Here is a 24,434-nt window from a genome sequence, read left to right as displayed (position 1 = left end):
AGTCTCTGCTCTTCTAAAACCATACCTCCTTCTTTCCTTTTCCCAAGTCTCCATAACTTGCTCAACAGGCATGCCTTAGCACTGTTGACCTCGGGAAGGTCGATCAGATTCATTTGGAAATTATTAAAATGTTCTAGAAAACGCAAAAATAAACTGGAAGGCAGAGTCTGTGGGGTGAGACATTTTCCTAAGATCACAGAGGCTCCTGGGAGACCATGTTTTCCATCCCACAAGGTGGCAGGGTACTGTCACATTTCCCTGTGGCGATGGATCAGATGGGGCCTAGGACCCAGAATCACCAAGAGTCGCATGCAGGGTCCTCAGTTTCTCTGAATGTTTCCTTTCACCTTGTCTGAGTTAGGCTGGACGTTACATGTCCCCCTGGTGTAACGTGTTCATTTTTTACTCGTCAATTTCTTCTAGGTTCCCATATTTCTTAGCACTGTCAGTTGGCCTAATTCATAATCCTTCCTTTGGGGAGTTAAAATGTCTTTTTCTTTTTATTTAATTTTTACTAAGCCCTTTCTGAAAAGAAAGAAGGAAAGAAAGAAAGAAAGAAAGAAAGAAAGAAAGAAAGAAAGAAAGAAAGAAAGAAAGAAAGAAAGAAAGAAAAAAGCAATCCTTTTGTGTAAGAGAACACATGAAGTGATAGTAATAAAAAAGGAGCTATGTTGTACGTCCTTCAGGAAGGAGTATGTCTTTGAATTTACTTTAAGGTGGAGTCATATTTGAATGTTAGGAGCGTCATGGTTTGAGAACAGTGTAGGGTCACCACAGATAACTGCACAGGCTGGATATTGCACAACTTCAGGTGACATTATTCAAATGACTGTGATGCACTTCTCAGGGACTAGAGGGCATCAAGTTGGGAACATAGTTAGAGGTTATGTTTAGTATGGGTAACAAAGCCCCCAAACAATGATTTGATCATTAGGGGGTGTTTTTGGGCAACAAGAAGTTAGGGAGGCCTAGTTTATATGGTGTACTAAGCCATCAGAAACCACCCTGATGTCTCTCTTCTGCCATTCTATGTAGCTCAGCATAGTGGAGCAGAAATAGGCAAGCGGAGAGCCAGATGAAGCCAAATTGTCCATCCTGAAGTGCATCCTGGGGAAGGAGTGCCAGACAGCCAGGCAGGGCTCTGATAGTGAGATAGGCGGTAGGCTAGGTAGCAAGGTTCCTTTTGGACTTTCAGATACTGGGGGAAAATTCTACCTGAGAAAATCAATGATCTCAAAGAGTAAATGAATATTACTTCTTTTTGGCCTATGCAAGAATGTTTGCATTTAATTTGAGATTCGTCAAGTAATTCTGCTTTGCTCATTGAAAAATTCTAAACTTTAGGGATTGGGGTTGCAGCTCAGTGGTAGAGCACTTGCCTAGCACATGTGAAGCACTTGGTTTTATCCTCTGCACCTCATTAAAATATGTGTGTGTGTGTGTGTGTGTGTGTGTGTGTGTGTGTGTGTCTGTGTGTGTGTGTATACACACACATATATATGCATATACATATATACACAAATAAAATAAAGTGAAAAAAATCTAAACTTTAAGGATGAAATTTTGTGCTAAAATGAACCTATTTCTGTCACAATGATTTTGTTTCTCAAGCTAGAGCCTAGATTTCCACATGTGGGCTCCATTTCTCACATTGGTCTAGGTTAATTTTACCCCAATAGATTTTCTCACTCCTCTAAGCCAAGGAGAAAAAATATTCTCAAGAAAAAGGAGAAATCACATAACAATAAATCAATAAATAAATCTTAATGATAAGAGCAAAATCTAGTAGAAAAACAGATGGTAACTAGATGACTGATGAATTTTTTTAAATGTATTTTAATGAAAATGTGTGTGTGTGAATCTAAACTAAATTTTAGTGTCACATGAAAATTAGGATAGCTCACTGATTGAAAATGGAAACCATTTGTCTTAAATGAATACTGACAGTTGTCGGAAGTGACAGCTGAGTTGGAAGCACCACCTCCTACTTAAGTTGGGGCACATTTAGGAATATATGCCCTTATCAGACTGGGGATAGCAAGAGCCATAACAATCCCTCTAGGGGAAGTAGTATTTATTGCATATTTCAATTTCCCCTACTAATAATAGAAGGGATTAAATAAATGAAATCCAGAACTACTGCTATTTATGTAAATATACTTTAAGGAATCGGTAAAACAAGTCAGTCGTTATTCAGATATTACAAATAAGAAAATAAAAATGACTCAACATACTTACAGACCAGTGTCACAGCTGCAGTGGTGGAAGATAAGACAATGCTCTAGGAACCAGTAACAGAAATTTGATGTTCTGTGTGTGGACCTCATTTTATTTAATACTAACTATTAAATTAAATAGTAATTGTTTCTTTCATCATCACTGTGGGTGATCATCATTTAGCGTAGAGGATACAGATTTATAATTGCTTGAGTCCAGACCTGGTGAACATAAAATGATGCATTTCTCAGAGGGGGAATCCTTCCTCATGAGAGCTTTTAAACCTCCAACCTGAAGATTCTGTACACTTGACTAAGGAAGGCCAAGACATTCCACTGACGATGGAACCCTCTGGAATAAATAAGAACCAGGCCCACAGAGTCGGCAGCAGAAGAGCTGCGGGGCCCCTGCAGCAGCCCCGCTCTGGTTTGCACTCTACTGAGGCAGGAGGCTTTTGTGTCTCAAGCTGGAGCCTAGATTTCCACTTGTGGGCTCCATTTCTCATATTGGTCTAGGTGAATTTTACCCCAATATATTTTCTCACTCCTCTAAGCCAAGGAGAAAAAAATATTCTCAAAAAAAAAGAAGAAATCAATGAGAGTACAATGGAGGAAATATTACCTGCAGAATTGGCTGCCTGTCCCTGAGAAATTGAAGATGTGTTGAAGCCTGCGAGCTCTTACACTGATAAAACGATACTGTAAATTTCAATTCACTTAAAGATAAAAATACACTGAGTATAATTTTTGAATAGGAGAAATTACAAATTTTCAAAGTATAAAAATGATCTTTTCTATTTATATTATTCTCTAATGCATTTTTCTGAAAATGATGAACATAATATTACCTACTTTTGACTCACTGAATAGAAAAAGATCATTAAAATGTTGGTACAGAATCTCTTCATATACAGCAGTTTACTAAAGAAGGCTATGGTAAAGTGGAGCTTTTGAAAGAGGACTCATTTTTTGTACCAGCTTTTGGTGGAGGATTAGATTTTTGTACTGTGTAGCTGCACTGAATCCCTTAACCTGAAGCCTAGTGGCTGAAAACAACTCTTACCTATACTTCTCACAATGCTGTGTCCAACTGGTTGCTCTGATGCCTATTGGGCTCCCTCATGCAGCTGTCCTGGGTGGGGGGAGGTCACTGCATGAGTAGTTTAGCAGCTGAGAGACCCTAAAATTTGGTACTGGGTCTTCTTCTTTTTCTGGGGGTCCAGAGTTCCTCAAGAGCTGGGGGCAGTGAGGAAGGAGGTTGTGAAAAGCTCTGAAAGCTGGTGAGGTCTAGATTCTGAAACTGCCCTACATAGCTTCCTGTCACATCTTATAAAAGCCAAGGCAATTGACCAGGACAGCTCAGCATCAGAGGTGGGGGCAAATCCCACTGCTATTGGCATAAGGTTCACAAAATTACAGCTATGTTTTTTAAAGACCACAAATGGAAACCTTTGAAAACTTGATATTTCATATTAATTCTCCACCAGAGAAAAACCAAAAGCACACATATACCAGTTCTCTGTCCATTTTAAAGAAAGCTGATCTTCTGTGTTACCTTAGAATCAGGATGGTCTGATTCAAACAGCTTCCATTTTTATGGATTTAATTCTACATATTGTTTAACATAAATAAACAGGAAAACCACAAGATAAAAACAATTGTCCATCTGTACCTTTTTCAGTGTTAGATTCTGTATTTATTAAAAATTGCATTTTTATTCAATATAACATGATTTTTACAGAAGTTAAGGCTGAGAAACTTGATATATAGTAGTTCAACTTTTGGAAAATATTTTGTTTGACCTCAAATGGAACATTACTCATATGAAAGAATACATAACAAGATGATAGTACTTTTCAAGTTTTATAAAAAGCTTTTTATTTTAATCAATTTGTCATTCTGTCTCTGATTACATTCTTTTAATCTAAGGAGGTTAAAAGCAAATAGTTTTTAATCTTCTGCAATCATGGGTAGAAGGAGCTTCCCTCAAAGAAGAAAGCAGATATTATTTTTGCTTAATTTATGTGCTTTAAAAATATGTTGAAGCATATGAGCATTTTGCAAAGATAATTTAATAATTACTGTAACTTAATAATTGGCATCAGTTAAATCTTCTCAAGATACATTTCTTATTTGATAGAATTTTTGAAGTGAACTGATTTTATAATCCCTGTTGTTAGTTTAATTGGGCTAACTTTAAAGTGAAATCAATGAAGAACATTTTATTACTTTTATTTTTATGTGCATTCATTATTTGCTTCTGGAAGAATTTAGAAATTCCAATTACATAAGTGCCTAGCACTTCAGTCTGCAATTTGTGATGGATGAGAAAAAAACAGGACTTTTGGATATGTACACAAGTTACATAAAAAAAAACCTGGCACAGTTCCTGAAGTTCAGGAGAATCAAGGTGCTGCCATTGGATGCCACACGGGAACCTGTAGAGAGAAATAGCATAATCAAAGTATGCTCAGATGGGAGCAGGGACCGTCATGGTAAAGTTCATGGTAGGGGGTTATATCAGGAACTCATTTATCACACACGAAAGAAAATGAAATAAAGTTCCAGTTGAAGCAAGGTTATAGAACTAAACCCAACTTGGGGGTGACTGTCTGGGAAAATCTTTGTTCAACTGTATTTTGCCCTGCTGTTGCTGGCCTTTGAAGATGGAGAGGACCATAAGTAGGGATTGGAGAATGGCTGCAAGGAGCCAAGAGTGACTGCTGCCCAAATACCCAGGAGGACACGGGAACCTTAGTCTGCAACTGAAGGAACTATATTTCGCCAGTCCCAAGAATGGGCCTGGAAGAGGACCTGATGTTCCTGAGGGAAACAGGCCAGTGGGACCTCAGTTGTTCCTGCTGTAACTCCTTGAGCTGGGAACCCAGTTGAGTCCAGCTAGACGTCTGGTGCACAGAAACTGGGAGGTAAGGAGTGAGTCCTTTTTTAGTTTCTAAGTTTGTGATAATAGGTATGGTACCGGCCATGCTACCATAACAAAACCTCAAATATGTGCAAAGTGTTTTGGAATCTGGTGGTAAACTAAGCCTGCTGGAATTTTGAGGAGAATAATAATAATTTTAAAAGCCTTGATTGCTTTAAAGACTGCTATAACTATGGACCCTAAAAGGACTGCAAGGGAGTGCTCAGAAAAAAGAAAGCCTCATGTTATTGGAACAGCACGAAGGGAGACCCTTGTTCCACCATGCCCAGAAGCTTAGGAAAATGGTTCCCTGCAGTCCTTTAGGAGGTAGGATCTGTCACTGGTGACTTTACAAGTTGGGTTGAGGAGATGTCTAAGCAAAGTATTGAAGTGAAAACTGTTTTCTTCTTTATATTTATAGTAAAATTTTGGGGTGGGGAGAGAGAGGGAGAAATTGAGGAAAGAGCTGTCAATGTGGGAAATCCTCATCCTCTACAGATGTCAAAAGGTGCGAAAAATAAGAGATAGCTGCTCTGGAGGTTAGCACAAAGAGCTGAAGGGGTGGAGCAGTACAGGCCTTTACTGCAATCTCAGGAAGATGGAAAGGTCCCAGCACTCAACACCAGGGGTTCAAGTTATGCCTGTAGGTCTCCTCAGTCCTTTCAGAGAGCCACCAGGGAGCTTCTTGGAATGATACTTCAGCCACCCCAGAAGAAGCTGCAAATGGAAAACGAATGACCTCAGCAAGATGTGAGCACATGTTCTGTCTCATGAAGCATCCACAGGGGCCCACAAGGGACTGGGCTGTCTCATCAGCAGGAGAGCGGCCCATGGGAACGGACAGGGACAGACCTCAGGACAGGAAAGATGCTCAGAACTATCCAGATCTCTGGCAGGAGGGGGCTGGGCAAGCCACGCAGCTACTAACACAAGCTCCCTTCCATGCAGAAGCAAGAAGACACAGTGAAGCTCCCAGAGGGCAGAGATAATCCAGGTGGGATCTTCCTGGGCCCGGGGACTTAACGTAGAGGAATTCCCCCATTGGATTCAATTTTCCCCACATTTAATGAAGAATGCCAGTAACTGTCAGTTTTCAATCCCCATGTAACAAATTAGCACAAAGGTAGTGACTTAAAACAGCACAATTTTTTTGGAACCTATTGAGAGCCACAGCCAAAGTCAGAATGATGCCTAGCATATTGCCAGAGGGAATGGTTGAAAGGTGCTGTCAGCGAACCATTGAGATGATGATTTGAGTTAAGCTGTATATAATAGTTGTGGTGCTGGATTGATTGAGTTGTATATGAACCCTATGGGGGGGGGGGCGGAATAGGCTGGCTCCGGAAATCTGCCTCAGGCACCCAACACTTTGTAGTCATGTTGCAAGGCCCTTCTTTTGGAATTCTTTTCAGAGTTTATTGGAAATTTTTGAATGGTGACACGTCTTGTTCTCTAAAGATTAATTAATTAATTTTCAGCAGTAACTAAATTTCCAAAAAGCAAAGTATGGTATATAAATTTGGGCTCAAAATTAGACAAAGGTTATGAAAGGACTAGAAATCAAGTAGACATAATTTCCCATATGGCTTTTAACTGACTGTAAAGAACACTCAAGAAGAACATTTAGAATAGTTGAAATCAGTTGTAACTTCCCATATTAACTTTGCTTTTATAATTAGTTTGACATTATCTTAAAATCTAAGTACTTTCATATCATATCAAACATTTTAGCAGATAACACTAACAATCAGTTACTCTTAGTTTCTTTACCTACATTCATTGTATTCATATAACAATAATAATAATAATAATAATAATAATAATAATAATAATAATAATAATAATGTGTTAGGCACGATTCTGCTGCAAAGGTGTTTCTATCAAAATTTGTGTGAAATTACAAAAGGAAAGTAAGCTTTTACCTTGTAGGTTGAGTTCTGTTGCCTACTATAATAAGTAATTGCCTTTTATAATAAGGTGATTCTGTGCAGAGTTCTGTATTTGCTGTGATTCTAAATTTTTATTTACATTGTCAGAGAAGCTGACAGGTAAGAGGTAAGTTTCATGAGTTACACTTAGACCTAAAGACCTTGAACTTTACTGAAATTGTTTAGTAGCAATGAATCACAGCCCTTCATCACCTGAGTCCTTTTCATATAACCAGGACATGACTACAGCAGCAGCTGACTGTGTAGATTTTCATATAGGCTACAACTAAGAGCAATTATTAATCTCCTTACTATGAACAGCAACTCTAGAGTTAAAATGTTGACTTTCAAGAGAATGTACATGAGGCCAGAGACCTACCAGGTGACCCGATGATAGTGTACCACTCCAAACCAAATATTTCACAGTAGGAAAACTGTGGCTGATACCTAGAGTAGAGTTGGAAGGCATCAAATCCAGCATGGTTTTTTCTTCTATTGATAAACTTACAGATTTCTTCTGTAAGAAAAATTCTGAAGAAAGGAATTACCTTATTTTCATAGTCAATGTGTAACTGAGTATGTTTTTCTGCCTCTTCTGTTAGTTTTGGAATGCCCTTCAACCCTGACTTCTGTTTATCCTTCTCTTTACAATGAATGCTATCAGAGCAGTCAGTTACTTTTATGTTCATGGTGCATGGCACAGAGAAGGTCATGAAGAAATCTTTTTGTTGGAACAAAGAAAAGAAATAAATTATCTTACTGGATTTTGCAAGCTTAAAATTAATTTTGTAGTCAAACTTTCTGTATTAAGATTTTATTTATTGTTATAATGTTGGTGAATAAAAAAAAGCATTTCCTCCCACTGAACATTAATTCCCTTAACTATAATACTGGGGTATAATTTGACCAATCTAAAAACACTGTTGTAAAGATTAAATGAGATAATACAAATAAAGTTGATAATATAATAAGTAGGTATTATATAGTGTTCTGACTGTAAATAGCTTTATACCATTTAACTTTTATTATTTCAAAGGGATGTTATCAATCTATTAAAGAATCTAATGGAATCCCCTCATCATCCCCTCATCATTCCATAGCTTTAGCAAGCTCTTCAAACTATCTAAGCACAATTCACAATAGCTAAATTGTGGAGCCGACCCAGATGACCTTCAGTAGTTGAATGTGTAGGGAAATTTTGGTATATATGCACAATGGAATATGACTCAGCAATAAAAGGGAATAAAATCATGGCAAATAAACGGAGTTGGAGAATATAATGTTAAGTGAAGTAAGCCAATCCCTAAAAACCAAAGGCCAAGTATTTTCTTTGATATAGGATACTGACTCATAGTGGTGATGGGTGGGGAGCATGGGAGGAATGGAGAAACTTTAGATAGGAAAGGGGAAGAAGAGGACGGAAGTGGGTATGGGGGTAGGAAAGACTCTGGAATGAGTTAGACATCATTACCCTAAGTTCATTTGTGAAGACACGAATGGTGTGAAAATAATTTGTGTACAATCAGAGACTTGAAAAATTGTGCTCTATATGTGTAATATAAAATGAATTGCATTCTGCCATCATATATAACAAATTAGAAAAAAATAAATTAAAAGAAAAGCTACCTGTGTGCTCCATATCAAAAGTCACTCACTGACACTAGTCACATTTCCCCCCACTTACATATCATGATCCATTAGTGAAATGAAGTCTACTTATTTCATAGGGACTGATTTTATTTGGCGGGGGGAATGACTTGCCAAGGATTGAATTCAGAGGCACTTGAACACTGAGCCACATCCTCAGCCCATTTTTGTATTTTATTTAGAGACAGGGTCTCGCTGAGTTGCTTAGCACCTTGCTATTGCTGAGGCTGTGTTTGAACTCAAGATTCTCCTGTCTCAGCCTCTGGAGCTGCTGGGATTACAGGTCTGTGCCAAGGTGCCTGTACAATAATACATTTCAGAAGACAAAATATCAACTTTGAACGTTTTGACAGATCTAATGTCTTATAAGGAACTGACAAGATTCTTAGAACACATCCTATTTTCAATAGAGTATAATTGTTAAGATTTTTTTAAAAAAAAATCCTTATAATTGTATTTTTAAAAAATCCATGGGTAACTGGATGTGGTGGCATATGCCTGTAATCCCAGCTAATGGGGAGGATGAAGCAGGAGAATTGCAAGTTTGATGCCAACCTGGGCAAATTAGCAAGACCCTGTCTCTAAAAAACCGGCCAGGGATATAGCTCAGTGGTACAGAGCTTGCCTAGAATGTGCATGGCCCTACCTGGGTTTCAGCTCTAGAAATGAAAAAAGAGTCAAAATTCTATTTATCTGATTAAATAATGTATAGTAAAGTAATATACACTACAGGCCTGTCAGCATAGTTGTGAAATTAGAAATTTACTATTGATCAAAGTGTTCTCTCTAGGAGTAAAACTGAAATATCCAATTGCATTTCTTTTGTCCTTTAGTCTGTAGCTCATTTGCTGAGCTAGAATTAACGTTTTTGTTATATGTGCCATAAGTAAAGAAATTAATAGTGAGTTAATCTAATTTCTTAATGTGCTAGAGCACCTTAACAAAAAACATGATTCCTAATCTATGAATCATGTTCTTATATAACTATTTTCTAGTTTACATCTTGTACTAAAAGTTCAGCAGGGTCTATTAGCCACTTTAATGAAACCAGAGAGGGGAGAACATTTTCCATTAAGGGCGTTGGTCATAGAGAAACTATCTGATTACATGTAAACTTGTGGATATCAGATTAACACCATCTCTTTGTTTTCCATTACTCTGTTCCAATCTCTGACTCAAGGTGTTGTTGTTTTTATTGTTGTTGTAAAAAAAATTAAAAAGTAAATCTTACTTCAATCACTTGAGTCTTTCATGACATGGTACTATCATTCCTTAGAAAACAATGTTTATACATGTGTACACCTGGTTAAAATTTTTATTCTAGGATAAAAGTAATCATGGTTATTATAACTTCAGAGAAATAAGTAGGAAAAAAACACTAAGCAATTCTAAGACAACAGACAAAATGGACACAAACTGATTAAAAAAAAAGTAAAGATTTTGGAGGAGATCGAGCAAGGTGAAGCCATTCAATAGCTTCTGAAGACAGTCATATGACAGTCTTCTGTAGGGTATATATATATCCTTATAAATAAGGGTCCAGAATTTAATAACAGCATACCTGTGTAATGTAAGGTAACACATACTTTCTTTCTTTCCTTTTTTTTTCCTTTGGTACTGGGGATTAAAACCACAGGCGCTTTATCTACCACTGAGCTCATCGTTAGCCCCTTTAATTTTTTTGAGACAGCATCTCACTACATTTCTTAGGGTCTCACTAAGTTGTTGAGGATGATCTAGAACTTGTGATCCTCCTGCCTCAATCTTCTGAAGTTTCTGGAATTTCAGGCATGTGCCACAGTACCCAGCCAACATACTTTATACTTAAGGGATTTACCTAGAACAAGAATTGGATTTACATTTATAGAAAGCTTCTTCACTTGTATAGTGCTGCAGTCCGGCTGCAGCAATAAAGATGAGTCATTTAAACAAGGCTATTAGAAAATTACAGAACAGAAATAATTTCTTTATCATTGCCTTCCAATATTTTTAACTGGAAAGCAGAGTCCCAAAAACTTACAAAGGGAAGAACGTTTATAATGTGAACTCAGATTTTCCAACATGGGGCCATGTATGAATTCACTTTTTCATCTAAATAAACACAAGGCTAATATGTCCATTTTAAAAAAAATTTAAGGATAACAACATGTTTTACAATGAACAAGTAACAAAGGACATTATTAATGGTAATTGAACTAACAGATGGGATGTACATGATTTCCTTGTAAGACCTAAAAACTCAGCTAACTTCACAAGCACCTTACATTGATCACCTTTTGGAAGTACCAGCATGTACACCCACAGAAAAGTCATAAAGATGGTTGCTTGCTTTGGATGTCTTATATCTGAATCCTCTAAGTTAAAGCTACATAAACCTAGCAGGGGTCTCTCTCAAACTCCAGTAATAATGTAAAACACCCAAAAAACAAAAAACAAAAAAACCCCAGAATTTGTGGCAGTGGTGGAGAAAGATATGACTTTCTTCAGAGACACATGAAGAACAAGGAAGGCGAGGCTTAGAGCAACTGCAGATGGGGGAAGCCTAGCAGGCTGCATTGTGGCTTATTTCCTGAGACGCTTCCATGAACTCCCTATTTTTTTCATTTCTCATAATGATAATGATGCTAACTTAAAATATCTCATGATTTACACTAAAGAACAAGGTTATTTTAGAAGGTGATGAGAATTTGTTAAAACCTGAATCAGGAAACAGGTTTTATTGCAAATGGTGAAAATTCAACTACCTTAAATAAAAATAAAGAACTTAGATCAATGTTTATATATAAATAACAATTTTCTTTTCATAGACCAATGCAATTTAATAGTCTTTCTAACAGGGTATAAGAGAGTAATGCACAAAATAATAACAGTACTGAACAGGTTCAGTACTAGGAAGAGGGACAGAGTAAAACACCCTAAAAAGAAATTTGGAGTAGTCCTGGGCAGAGAAGGGAAAAATAAAATAGAAATAGGCTCTTTTTGATTTTGTCTTGTGTCAAAAGAAAAAATAATGAAATCTCTCAGGTTTTTATTTCACTCCACAATTTCAGTTCCAGTTAAAATGATACAGAAGTACTTTGTTATAGGGTTGAAAGCTTTTCATTTGACTATAAATGAGAATTATAAACATGAGAATTATAAACATCAAATCCAGAATACCAAATATCTCAGGCATACTGTATGTATAGGGTTTCAACTATATTGGGTAATGTTGTCTCTCTTAAATTGGGTTCTGGACCCACAGAAGTTTATACTATTTTTGATAATTTTTCATATTCTGATATTTTATAGAATATTTTTCAATAGAAGCAATATAAAATTTTATATTTCCTCACATGATATTATTATAACTGTAATATAGTCCTCTTTATCTAATTATCCTAGAGATTTTTGGCAAACATTTTGTAGAAGGAAATAATTATATCTATAAAACTATAAACATCCATTACTAGTTAGAAAAATCAGAAGAATAAATGTCTACCAACTCTTCTAAATCCAATAGCTGTCTAACTGAATTGATTTTATTAGGGGCTCTTAATCCACCAGAGTACTATGTTTGGAAAACCAATAAATAGTTTTGAAGTGAAAAGAAATAATTATATTCTATTTACAAGCATAACACATGGTTGCCCTAACAACCTCATAAGGATAATAAATCTTAAGGTTTGAACTTCAGCATGATAATATTGAATTCATATGCTTATAGTCACACTGAACTTGAGTTAAGAAAAAGAAACAGAGCACATAACCTTTTATATCAAAAAGCAGGTGTCTGCGCCTACTAGAAGAGAAAGTAGGCCCCAAACTCCATTAGTCAGCGTAGGAACCAATTCCTCAACAAGACTCCTAAACTGCAAGAAGTAAAATCAAGAATCAATAAATGGGATAGAATCAAACTGAAAATCTTCTCCACAGCAAAGGAAACAATCAAGAACATGAAGAGAGAGCCTGTAGAATCAGAGAAAATCTTTGCCACATGCCTCAGATAGAGCATTAATCTCCAGGATATATAAAGAACTCAAAAAACTTGCAACAACAACAACAACAGCAACAAAAACCCCACAGACAACCCAATCAATAAATGGGCAAGGGCACTGCATAGGCACTTCACAGAAGAAGAAATACTATTGGCCAACAAATATATGGAAAATGTTCAACACCTCTAGCAGTTAGAGAAATGTAAATTAAAACTGCACTGAGAGTTCATCTCACTCCAGGCAGAATGGCAGTTATCAAGAATACATGTAACCATAAGTGTTGGTGAGGATGTGGGTAAAAAAGCACACTCATACATTTTTGGTGGGACTACAAATTGGTGCAACCACTCTGAAAAGCAGTATGAAGATTCCTCAGAAAACTTGGAATGAAATCACTATTTGACCCAGTTATCCCACTCCTTGGTTTATATCCAAAGGATTTAAAATCAGCATACTAAAGTGACACAGCCACATCAATGTTTATAGCAGCTCAATTCACAATAGCTAATCTATGGAACCAACCTAGGTGCCCTTCAACACATGAATGGATAAAGAAAATGTAGTATATATACACAATGAAATAATATTTAGCCATAAAGAAGAATGAAATCATGGCATTTGCAGTTAAATGAATGGAACTGGAGACTATCATGCTAAGTGAAATAAGCCAATCCCCCCAAAAGCAAAGGCTGATTGTTCTCTCTGGTATAAGGATGCTAATTCATGTTAGGAGCAGGGCAGGGAAGAATGGAAGTTCACTGGATTAGACAAAGCAGAATGAAGGGAATAGGGGGAATTGGGAATAGGAAAGACAGTAGAATGAATCCAACATAACTTTCCTATGTTCATATGAGAATACACGACTAGTATAATTCCATATCATGTACAACCACAAGAATTGGAAGTTATACTCCATGCTTGTATAGTACATCAAAATACATTCTACTGTCATGTATAACTAAAAAGACCAAAAAATTAAAAAAAAATAATCTGAAGTTTATATTCACATCCATGACAAAGGGAAACAGAAGACATTTTCCAGTTTCAGCCTGCATTTCTCTGGAGTGCACTGTTTATGAAAATTTTAAAAAAATGAGCACAAAAAAGAATAAAGAGCAGGTATCAGATTTTTAAAAAAGGACAGTGATTTTAGGTACATCAATAAAGTGTTCAGGAGCTTCTAAAAACAACCTGAGATAATATTATATTTCATGGACTCCTAGCAAAGTATCTATTCCAAAGATATCCTCATTTTTCAGATAAGATCAATGAAGCACAGATACAATGATTTCCCCCAAATGACCCTGCTCATTAGTAGTAGAGGGAAGACTGAAACAAATATTTCCACTTTAGGCTAAGAGTAGCTAAAAGCCAGACCCTGTTCTTGCAAAGAATGCTTTAAAAATTCTTCCACAATTTTGTGGAAAATGATCAATTACATTGGGACATTTTGTTGAAAAATAAGAGAGCAGATACCTTTTGGTTTGGCGGGTACTGGGAATTGAACTCAGGGGCACTCAATCACTGAGCCACATCCCCAGCCATATTTTGTATTTTATTTAGAGTCAGGGTCTCACTGAGTTTCTTAGCACTTCACTTTTGCTGAGGTTGGCTTTGAAATCACAATCTTTCTGCCTCAGCCTCTTGAGCCACTGGGATTACAGGAGTGCACCACCACACTCAATGAGGGCAGATACTTCTTATAGGTGGAGGTAGAAATTATCTTGTCCTTGGAATTAGTTTAAGAGAAATGTACAGCATTGCTGATAAATTAAGTTTTAAAAGTGTCCCTATATTTTGATGTATAAGTTAAGATTTTGAAAACATAGTAGGTACACTAGAAATTTGTGTATTCTCTTTCTATCCATAAGCAGTTATTGGCTTAAGAGGAAAAGGGAACAGTTCTGGTTCTAAAACTTAACCATAACACTGAGGCCACTGGTTCTAAAATTTAGCCATAACACTGAGGCCACTGCTTATGTGTAAGCCACTTATATTGGAGAAAACCAGTCACATTGTTGCCTGAATACACTGTCTGAGCAAGGTTTCTCCAGCCAAGAAACATGCTTCTCTTTGCATTTAGGAGGAGAGAGAGAGAGAGAGAGAGAGAGAGAGAGAGAGAGAGAGAGAGAGAGAGAGGGAGGGGGAGGGGAGGGAGAAAAAGGGAGGGAGGGAGGGAGGGCGAGGAAATAAGGGAAGGGAGGAGGTAACTAGAAAAAAATGGCTGAGCTGAAGACAGATTTTGTACACATTAATAATAAATACTTTACTGGTTAAAAATAGTGGTAGTAAAAAAGGACACGTAGAAGTGTAAATCTACCAAAGTTAGATCACATTAGTGAGGCTGAAAAAATGATTTAAAGAGGTATAAAATGGAAAAATATTTAAAATTAGTTTGTCTTTCAAACTAAAAAAGGAACTTGTACATAAAAAGTACACATACTCATTTAACCACTAAACCTCAATAGAAAACATGACCAACAGATTAGTCCACTTGGAAGACAGGACCTCAGACAATGAAGACAAAATATATAATCTCAAAAAGAATGTATATCACACAGTGAAGATGGTAAGAAGCCATGAGCAGAACATTCAAGAAATATGGGATAACATAAAAAGACCAAATTTAAGAGTTATTGTGATAAAGGCATAGAGAGTTCCAAACCAAAGGGATGAACAATCTATTCAATGAAATAATAGCAGAAAATTTTCCAAACACGAAGAATGAATTGCAAAACCAAATAGTATAAGAGACTTATAGGACACCAGATGTACAAAATCACAACAGATCCACACCAAGGCACATTATAATGAAAATGTCTAGCATACAGAATAAGGAGAGAATTTTAAAAGCCACAAGAGAAAAAAATCAGATTACATATAGAGGGAAATAGTTTGGATTAGAAGGGCAAGGAGGCACTAGCAGGAAGATGTATTGGTCAAGGGTTTGTTATGGTGTTAGGTATGCAGTAAACAGGATGTGGACCTCCTTGGGAATGGAGAAGATGGAAAACAGAATGGATGAAGGACTAAGACTAGTGTAAAAATGGCTCTAAAGCTTCTACTCCACGAAATACAAAGACTCATGGTGTCATTAACAGAAACTGGTTAGTCAAGAAAGGGGATCATTTGGTAGGTGGGCAGAGTAACCAGCACAATCATGGGCATTGGTGGAAATCGATGGGCAATGGTGCACCTATAGGGAACTGGTCTTACAAGTACACCAAGATCAGATCCCAAAATGACAGAATTGGAATCCTGATGTGAGGAACACAGAGGGAGTCATTAAGAAAATATCAGATACTTCAGAATATCAAAAACTGGGGTGTGGACAGAGAAATTGGACACACCAACACAGAACAGTACCATGAAGGAAAATGGAAGTAGAGTCTGAAGAAAAAGAATTTTAAAAGGAAGGTGGTTTGGTACAAATGTCACAGAAATGTCAAGAATGACAAATATGATGGGCTTTATCTAGAGGTCACCATTGATCTTTGTAAGAGAAGTTGCAACAGAATGACAGGGACTCAAGTGCAAGAGTCTAAATCTGAAGAGGAGGAGTAAGAAGCAAAGGTGGTGGAGCCATCTAGTTTATTTTTGACTTAATGGAAGGAAAAGAATTGAATGGTAGCAGTTGTAAGAAATACTTACAGGGGGGTTATGCGGTGCTAAGCACTGTTTTAAGCATAGGCTATGTAGGTCATTTGCTCTGTTCAGGAACCCTATGAAGCAGATATCAACTCATTTTATAGATGGGAAAACCAAGGCACAGGGAAATGAAACAACTTGTTCTAGGTCATGCATTTAGTAAATAAGAGCCACAGAGCGCCCTCTTTAAGCAAAGAAGTAAAAGTCAACCAAATTAACACAAATTTTATACTTGATAAGGCTTAGGAATGTCTGAAGGTAGAAGGAAAAAAAAAGAGAAAGAGAGATTTCAAATTCCTATGAAGTGAAGATTACTGGGGCCAGATACAGGAATGGGCTCAAGATGACAGGGAGCAGGTGTTCTTCAAGGAATGGAGTGCTCTAAGATTAAAGGGGTATGGGAGCTCATGCTGGCATGTGCTATATGGCACCCATCATTGTTCTCCTTGTGTCTCAGGGCAGGGAGCAGTCACTTGCCTGTAAGGCTTCATGGAGGTTGCCATTGTAGTCTATGATTTCAGTGGCTCCTTGATCTCCTTTTTGCCCAGGTGGACCCTATAACAAAAATGAATTGAGGAAACACCATGGGAGTTAGGCTGGTGTATAACAGGAGTATAGAAAACACAGAAGCAAGGCTGGGGTTGTGGCTCAGTGGTAGAATGCTTGCCTAGCACATATGAGGGCCTGGGTTCGATCCTCAGCACCACATAAATATAAATAAAATAAAGGTATTTCATCCAACTAAAACTAAAAAATAAATATTAAAAATAAAAACACAGAAGCAATATCTTGTGACTCTCTCTGACCATTGCTTCCTTGCCAGGACCCAAGTACAAACCACTTCTAACTTCTTGTCTGTGGTAGGTAAAAGATTTTTGAAAGACCTATGATTTAAACTCTGAAATCATTTTCTGAACATTATAAAATACAGGCTAATCTGATGTGATTTACAAAATTTTATTAGCTTTATTCACATTTATTTAAAAAACTCCTATCTGCTTTCCACTCATCTATACCTGATAGATTATACCTTCTCATTCCTTAAGAAGATAGAATAATGTTCTATAGGAAATGCTTGGCTTTCCTAGTGGGAATAGAATCCCATCAAAACGAAGCCAAATAAGGAACAAAAAGAGATTTCTACTTGACTCATTATATCTGCTACATAATTTCCATTAGTCATGTCCTAATTCCCTGCCTGTTTTAAAAAATACTCTAAACAAATGGGCTATTGCTCTCTTTATGATCAGGTTAATTGAAACATGGGAAATTCTATTAGCTGTATAGCTGTGGGCTTGCTATTACTCCTTTGGCAGAGGGAAAGTGTTTTCCACCTTCTCAATAAAGCTTATTGCAACATGCTAGAATGCCCACACTCACTGCTTGTGCTAGAATGTCCACACTCATTGCTCCTGGAAACAAAAGTCAAAAATAAAGATAAGGGGGCATGGAAGGCAGCAGGAATATTTAGAGTGGCCCTTCTCCAATGCTATTATTGGGCATTATTAGTCCAGATGGCACTCATAAGGTCACATACACACATACTACATCAAGTCTGAGTTTGTAGGGGACAAAAAAGTTGATATGAGAGGGTTCACTTACCCTTGGTCCCAGAGCTCCAGAGTCTCCTTTGTCACCACGGTCACCCCTTCCCAATTAAAAAAGAAAAAAGTTAATTAGTAGTAGGACCAATGGTCTAGAAATTTCTCAAGTCTAAGGATGTATTTATACCATAGTGCATCCCTTTAAATATAAACTTCTGATGTGGAAAACAATAATAATCACCACCAATGCACCAGTGCAAATGCTTTTTTTTTTTTTTTTTTTTAAGATGCACCTTGCAGGGCTGGGGTTGTAGCTCAGTGGCAAACTAATCTTCAGCACCACATAAAAATAAATAAATAAAGATATTGTGTGCATCTACAATTTAAAATATTTTAAAAATGAAAACATGCACCTTACAGGTAATCACAACTTCCCTTTCAGATAATTATTGTCTTGGAACAGTAGTATAGTTTATATAGTAACTCTGCTAGATGGAATCTACATAAACAAAGCAAGTGGTTTCTAAAGCACCCAAAGTCATACTAACTGAGTTATATTCTTTTTAGTTAGAGGGATTTGGGGCAAAGGGGGAAAAAGTCAAACAGTTATGTTGCCTGTTTTCAGAGAAGAAACATATAGATAATTGGGACAGAGAGGAACAGAGAGCTCATTATAGGGAGAATTATCAAGGTAGGGTCACAGACTACACCTCCTTTTGATGGTGGAGATCTAAGGCAAAGTTCATCTGTAGGTATAGGCATTTTAACCCTTGGTGCTGAAGTGGACAGCAGCCAGTGGGAACAGGTTGGCAGGGATGAAGGTCAGGGGCAGGGCAGTGCTTTCTCCCCGTCCCCCTTCAATCCAATATAAAAATCTCTGAAATTTTATTTATGATGTCAGAACTCCACTTGGGAAGACACTATGAATAGTCTAAGCCCTCAAAATTAGTCCAAACTGTAACTTTGGGAAAAACATTTCAAACTGTATGGATTTGAAGGTTCTTGAAAACAGCTTAAATTTAGAGACCTTTTCCTACATGGAATTCAAAACATTTTTGTCTTTCTACCTATCTCTATGAAATGGGTAAGAAAGGTAAGAAAGGAAAAGGATTATAAATTTACCCATCCACATAATGCTAATAACATCATTCATAATAATGTAATTTGCGTGAATGGAGAATTAATAATCTTTAATCCCTGCTTTCTTCATTTTGTACCCATTTTTCCATGTTATCAGCCAGTGGTACTTTAATTAACTGTTAATGATTCTGCCAACAGCACATATATTCTTGCAGACAAGATAAAGAACATGACAAAGAAAAGCAATTTAATTGGTGGGCAAATTTTAATGCAATGAAGGAAGTCACCTTATTTAAAGGCAAATTATAACTTGAATATTTATCATAAATATAGGCAGGAAGTGAAAAGTAAGATTATACGATTAAGTACTTTTCCCCCCAAAGAAGTGCTAAAAATAAAAGAAAATATAACTTATCAAAGAAAGACCTACAGCACAAGAACATACAAAAACAAAAAGATAAAATAATTTTTTGATATTATCATAGGGACAAAATTATTGCAATCTCTGTGTGTGAAATATTTTAATCTAAAACATGATTCTCCATGGAAAAGGCAAAAAGGACAGATCATGAGGCCTCAAGTTACATTAAAATGTTACCCAGTTACTGACCTTGGACCCCTTTGGGCCTCTAGTTCCTGATTCACCTTGTTTCCCCTATGACAGGAAAAGATGAAGATGAAAAGAGAAAATGACAGAGGAGATAAGAACAGGAAAAGGAAATTAGCAGTGACTCAGAATAATGAGGAAACAGGGAAACACTTTATTTTAACAGCCTCAATATGTATATGGCTGGTGAATACAATACTAAGCACACATATTATCACCGTATCATTAGTTCGCTCCCTGGTTTTTCCATCAGCCTTCATTCCATTATTACTCTGAAAACAGCCCTCCCCCATCAGTGGATGGGAAGAGTACTGTAAGTAATTCTCATTAGTCTCAACAATGCTCGTTTGCATAAATTTCCTTTTCATCAGAGAGTAAATCGTTTCCCATAGCTCTCAGATAGGTTATTAAAATAAAGTGTGGCCACATTAGTTTGCAGGAAGTTTAGATGAATCAAGATTGAACAGGTAAACAAATCCTTAGCTCTAATATTTTCAAGGTTTTACACTCCATCAAGTTACCATGGAAATGAGCACAGCACTTACCAACAGAGATTTTTCTCAGTAGGTTTTAATACACATCAAGGGATAACAGGTTAATATGACAGTATTCTCTCTTTACACTTGAATGTGTCATTAAATTTGTTCACTGAACTGAACAGAGTAAACAGGAAAAGTTGAATTATAAAATCCCTTTTGAAAACAAGCAATCAGTATACATTTCAATAAGTTATTTCTAATTTTAGCTGTTTTAATACCTGTTGAGGAATTTTCTACAAAATGTTCTACAGGCAAGTGGCAGGCATTCCTAAATCAAAGAGTATTCTCTTTCAATGTAAGCATAACTGACCTTTGGTCCAGGGGCTCCAGGATCCCCTCGCTCACCTCTTCCAGGAGGCCCTGCCTCCCCACGTTCACCCTGTAACAAATTAGAAGACAGGTAAATGACACGCCCAGATGGGTCAGTGTGGATACTAAATAAATTGAATAAAATAAAAATGAGCAGAGAGTCACCATTTACTTAACTATGTACTCAGCACTGTTCTCATCTCCTAACTGAATTATCTCATTTAATAATAAAAAACAATCTGTGCTGGTTAATTTAAGTGTCTGGATTAAGGAATACCTAGAGATCTGGTAAAGCATTATTTCTGGGTGAGTCTGAGAAGGTTTCCAGAGGAGATTGGCATATAAGTCAGTGGACATAGGGGGAAAGATCTACCTTCCATGTGGATGGCCATCATCAACTTGGCTGGGGGCTAGGCAAAACAAAAAGGCAAAATCTCCCGCTACCAATCCTAGACCAAGGACATCCTTCTTTTCTTGCCCTTGGACATCAGAACTCCAGAGTTCAGCCTTCAGACTCCAGGGTATGTACCAGTATTCTCTGTGTTCTCAGGCCTGGAGCCTTAAAGAATCAAACAGTCAGCTGCCCTGGTTCTGGACTTGGACTGGGTCACAAGAATTGGCCTTTCTGGACTCCCTCCTGCCTGCTGATGGCCTATTGTGGGACTTCTTATCCTCCTTATTACAGTAGTCCATTCCCCTAATAAATTCCTATCCCTCCATCTATCTTGGTTCTGTCTCTCAGGAGAACTCCAAACTAACATACAATTATGCAGCATTTCCATTACATAATCAAATGGCTAGGCAAATGCCTGTCAGATGACTATGTTGTTAAATAGAAAGCCCTTTAAAGGGAATTGATAAAAGCTATCATCTATCTCAAGACAGGAATTGACATTAATTCTCATTCTGCAGTCACTTTTTAAGTATTATTGTCAAGAAGCATGACATAGTGGTTATTTCTCAGGCTTTGTAACATGCAAGATTTTAATTCTCTGTCATTTGCCAACTTGGTGTTCTGGGACAAGGTTGTTAAATTCTTCAGGCCTCAGTTACCATGATCTCAAAATTTCAGAATGGTGTAAGACAGAAGAATTTTAGCTTTTTCAAATATTAGTAGCTCTGTGAAGTCTAAAGATGCTTATTGTCCTCTAGGAGCCAGTGACCTAATTAGACAAGATCCACAAGAACAAACCCATTAATAATTAAGGAGTAATACAAGGCTCTATGTGACAGAAGAGGAAACATCACTGAACCTTAGTTGACTGGCTCTCTGGAGGTAAGACTCAAATCACATCCTAAAGGGTCAATAGGGCTTACTCTATAACCACTGATGAGGTCAGGAACTGCACAAAATACTTTACATGCATTAACCTGTTTAATTCTCAAGACAAACAAGACAGATAGATATTCACATTCTACAAAGAAACAAAAAATGAGAGCTGTTGCCCAAAGTAATAAAGCTGTTAAAGAAGAAGAGCTGAAATTTAAAACTGATTACGCTCAATCTTCAATTTTTGCATAATTGTATACCAATTTTTGTATATTCTCTAATCATTTTCATAAGATAAATTACTAGTTGGGGAAATCCTGGGTTAAAAATATGAATGTTTTTAAGTCTTGCCAAAGATGGTGCCATTTTATGTTTGCTAGAGACTGTTTTGTTTCCTACAAGATGGGTAGAATTTCAATAATCAGACTTGGAATTCAGAGAGTGGATGGTGTGTTATGGAAGAGTTGCCTTCCTCACTGAAGAAACTGATTCATTTTGGAAAGGATAAGAAAGAAGGATTGGATTCAGGATGAGTAACACAGGGCTTCAAATTCAGAAATCCTTTTCTGCATCATGCCCACTTTGGGAAGCCTTTGTGGTTTTGCAGGTGATGTGGGGCAGGAATGCAAGACTCAGTAGGTGTCTGAGCAGCAACAGAGGAGGGTGTGAAGATGGGAGGCTGAGAAAAAGGCCGGGGGCTTGCCTGGACACAGAAGATACCAAAGATGGTCCAGAAGCCAAGGGACTTCCTTCTGTTTTTCTCTTTTTGATCCCTCTGTAATAGAGTGAGACTGAAGGACTTCTCTTAGCATATGGAATTTTTATTTTTTTAAATGACAGTATTTGATATTTCTCAATATTTTACTTTAAAAATTACAGAATAACCCTTTAAAAATTAACTATAAGATTATCTTATGGAAAAATAAAAACCTAAAAAAAATCAATGCATTTGCAGTTTCCTATGGTAGCGAAGCCTACATATCTTTACATGGAATCACTTTTTTTTTCTTTTTTTTCTTTTTTAAATCATAATGCCCCTAACTAGTTTCCCATCATTGCCTGAAATACTATTTGTTTGTTTATTTCTTTTTCTCCTTCTGCCCCCTTCCTCACCCACAGTGGATGCAAGCTTTAGGAGGGGAGAGAATGTTTTTGTTGCATTGACTCCTCTTTCTCAATACCAAAAAAACAAACAAACAAAAAATTCTGGAAAAACTTCACTGACTTAATAAATACACGATCTTACTCAGAGTATTCTAAAATAGTCACTATGATTTCTCTTTGCTGGTGTTTGGAGTAAAAAATGCGATCTTATTTTATTTTTTAAGTCTGAATCCAGACTGGCTGTAAGAGTAGAAAAGAGTACTGTTGGATTGAGATTTTAACATAATCATGACTCTTACCCTTGATATTGAGCTCAAGACAGGTATTTCAGTTGTCAATTAACTTCAAAATATTTCTAATGAAAGAAATTTCCTATCCACAGCTCTGCTTGTGAACCCAAACAAGGACAGCACATTCTTTTACTTGGGGTTCAGAGTAGTATCTGTCATGAAGTATATGGTCTATAGAATCATGCTAGGTTCTTAATGTCTGGATCTTTTTTTTAAAATTTGAAACTGTAGAGTAATTTATGATCAGTTAAGTAAAGAAGAGATACTTAGAGATCGACTCCACTCTCTACTGCCTGGGTTTCTTTAATTTTCTCATGTATATAAACAAAGTGCACCAGCACTTACAGATGCAGTCCATTCTGGTTTTCTCCTACAGTGACCAGCCCTCCTCTGTGTGTGTCCTGCTCATCTTCAAGGCTGCTTCCTTTCCTCCCCTAACACACACCAGTTCTTAGATCAAAAGGGAATGCTTATTATTCTCTTGCTTTCTCTCTTTTTCTTCAGAAAGGCTTTTCTTGTGTGAATCTGTTCAGGCTAAAACAGGCATTCCTCATACTTCACTAATAAGCCTTACAGCTCATTATGTGGCAAAAAAAAAATTTCTTAAGAAAATAACAATTTTGCATAATTCCACTGAGTTTCAGACCCCCTTTGGCCACATATAGTTTCCATGTATGAGGATTAGAGTTATTTTTACTTGACCAGCGGAAATGAGGACTAGTCCTGTCAGAACAGACCATGAACATATTTCTTTAACTCTTGGAAATCATCCCTGTCTTACTTCTGGGGAACACAATATTCATTGAGGCAAAGACTATATAAAAGTGGTATAAAAATAAAAGAATGTAGTTTGATGTCATTTCCCACCTCCCTTTTGATTCATGGGTCTGTCATGAGTCCAGTTCTATCATCAGAGCTGAACTTTTTTTCATGTCTTACTGGGTAGATAAAGAGAATCCTGGGTCTGATTGTCTCTGCAGCACCATATAAACCTTTTGATTTTTAGAGTCCTGTCTATGGATGCCATGTCAAGGAGCATGAGATGGTTTTCATTACAGAATATTTCTGCAGTTATCATTCAGGGTGGAGCCTTTTGGAAAAAAAGCACTTAGAAATCTATATGACATCTGTACTTGCCTCTGAAATCTAGGGAGTGATGGGAATAGTAATAATGTTTGATTTACAAGTGTATCCTAAAGTGGGTGATAAGCAGCAGGAGTTAATGAGTTATCTCCCTCCTCTTCACAGTTCCTCTACTGTTCCATAAGGCCAGAAGGTTAATAGCATCATAACAATTTAGGAGGGATCTGGAGGACAAGTTAACAATACATTCCATAAGTCTGTTGTCTTGC

General features: G+C 37.0%; 1 protein-coding gene across 1 annotated transcript in view; it reads right to left on the bottom strand.

Moving 5' to 3' along the window:
• Positions 1-4,069: 4,069 nt before the first annotated feature.
• The window catches only part of LOC144372748 (uncharacterized), a 139,058-nt gene continuing 118,693 nt past the window's right edge, over positions 4,070-24,434 (bottom strand). Inside the window, exons 9-13 of the mRNA XM_078036012.1 lie at positions 20,420-20,488; positions 19,574-19,618; positions 17,942-17,987; positions 16,817-16,894; positions 4,070-4,654 (exon numbers count right to left, since the gene is read on the bottom strand). Coding sequence (XP_077892138.1) covers positions 4,622-4,654; positions 16,817-16,894; positions 17,942-17,987; positions 19,574-19,618; positions 20,420-20,488 — 271 coding nt within the window. The 3' untranslated portion in view covers positions 4,070-4,621. The remainder of the gene's footprint in view (positions 4,655-16,816; positions 16,895-17,941; positions 17,988-19,573; positions 19,619-20,419; positions 20,489-24,434) is intronic.

The sequence above is a fragment of the Ictidomys tridecemlineatus genome, unplaced genomic scaffold (assembly GCF_052094955.1).
Source record: "Ictidomys tridecemlineatus isolate mIctTri1 unplaced genomic scaffold, mIctTri1.hap1 Scaffold_155, whole genome shotgun sequence".
Classification (NCBI taxonomy): Eukaryota; Metazoa; Chordata; class Mammalia; order Rodentia; family Sciuridae; genus Ictidomys; species Ictidomys tridecemlineatus.
The sequence above is the reverse complement of the archived record's forward strand: the minus strand, read 5'-3'. Positions and strand labels throughout refer to the sequence as shown.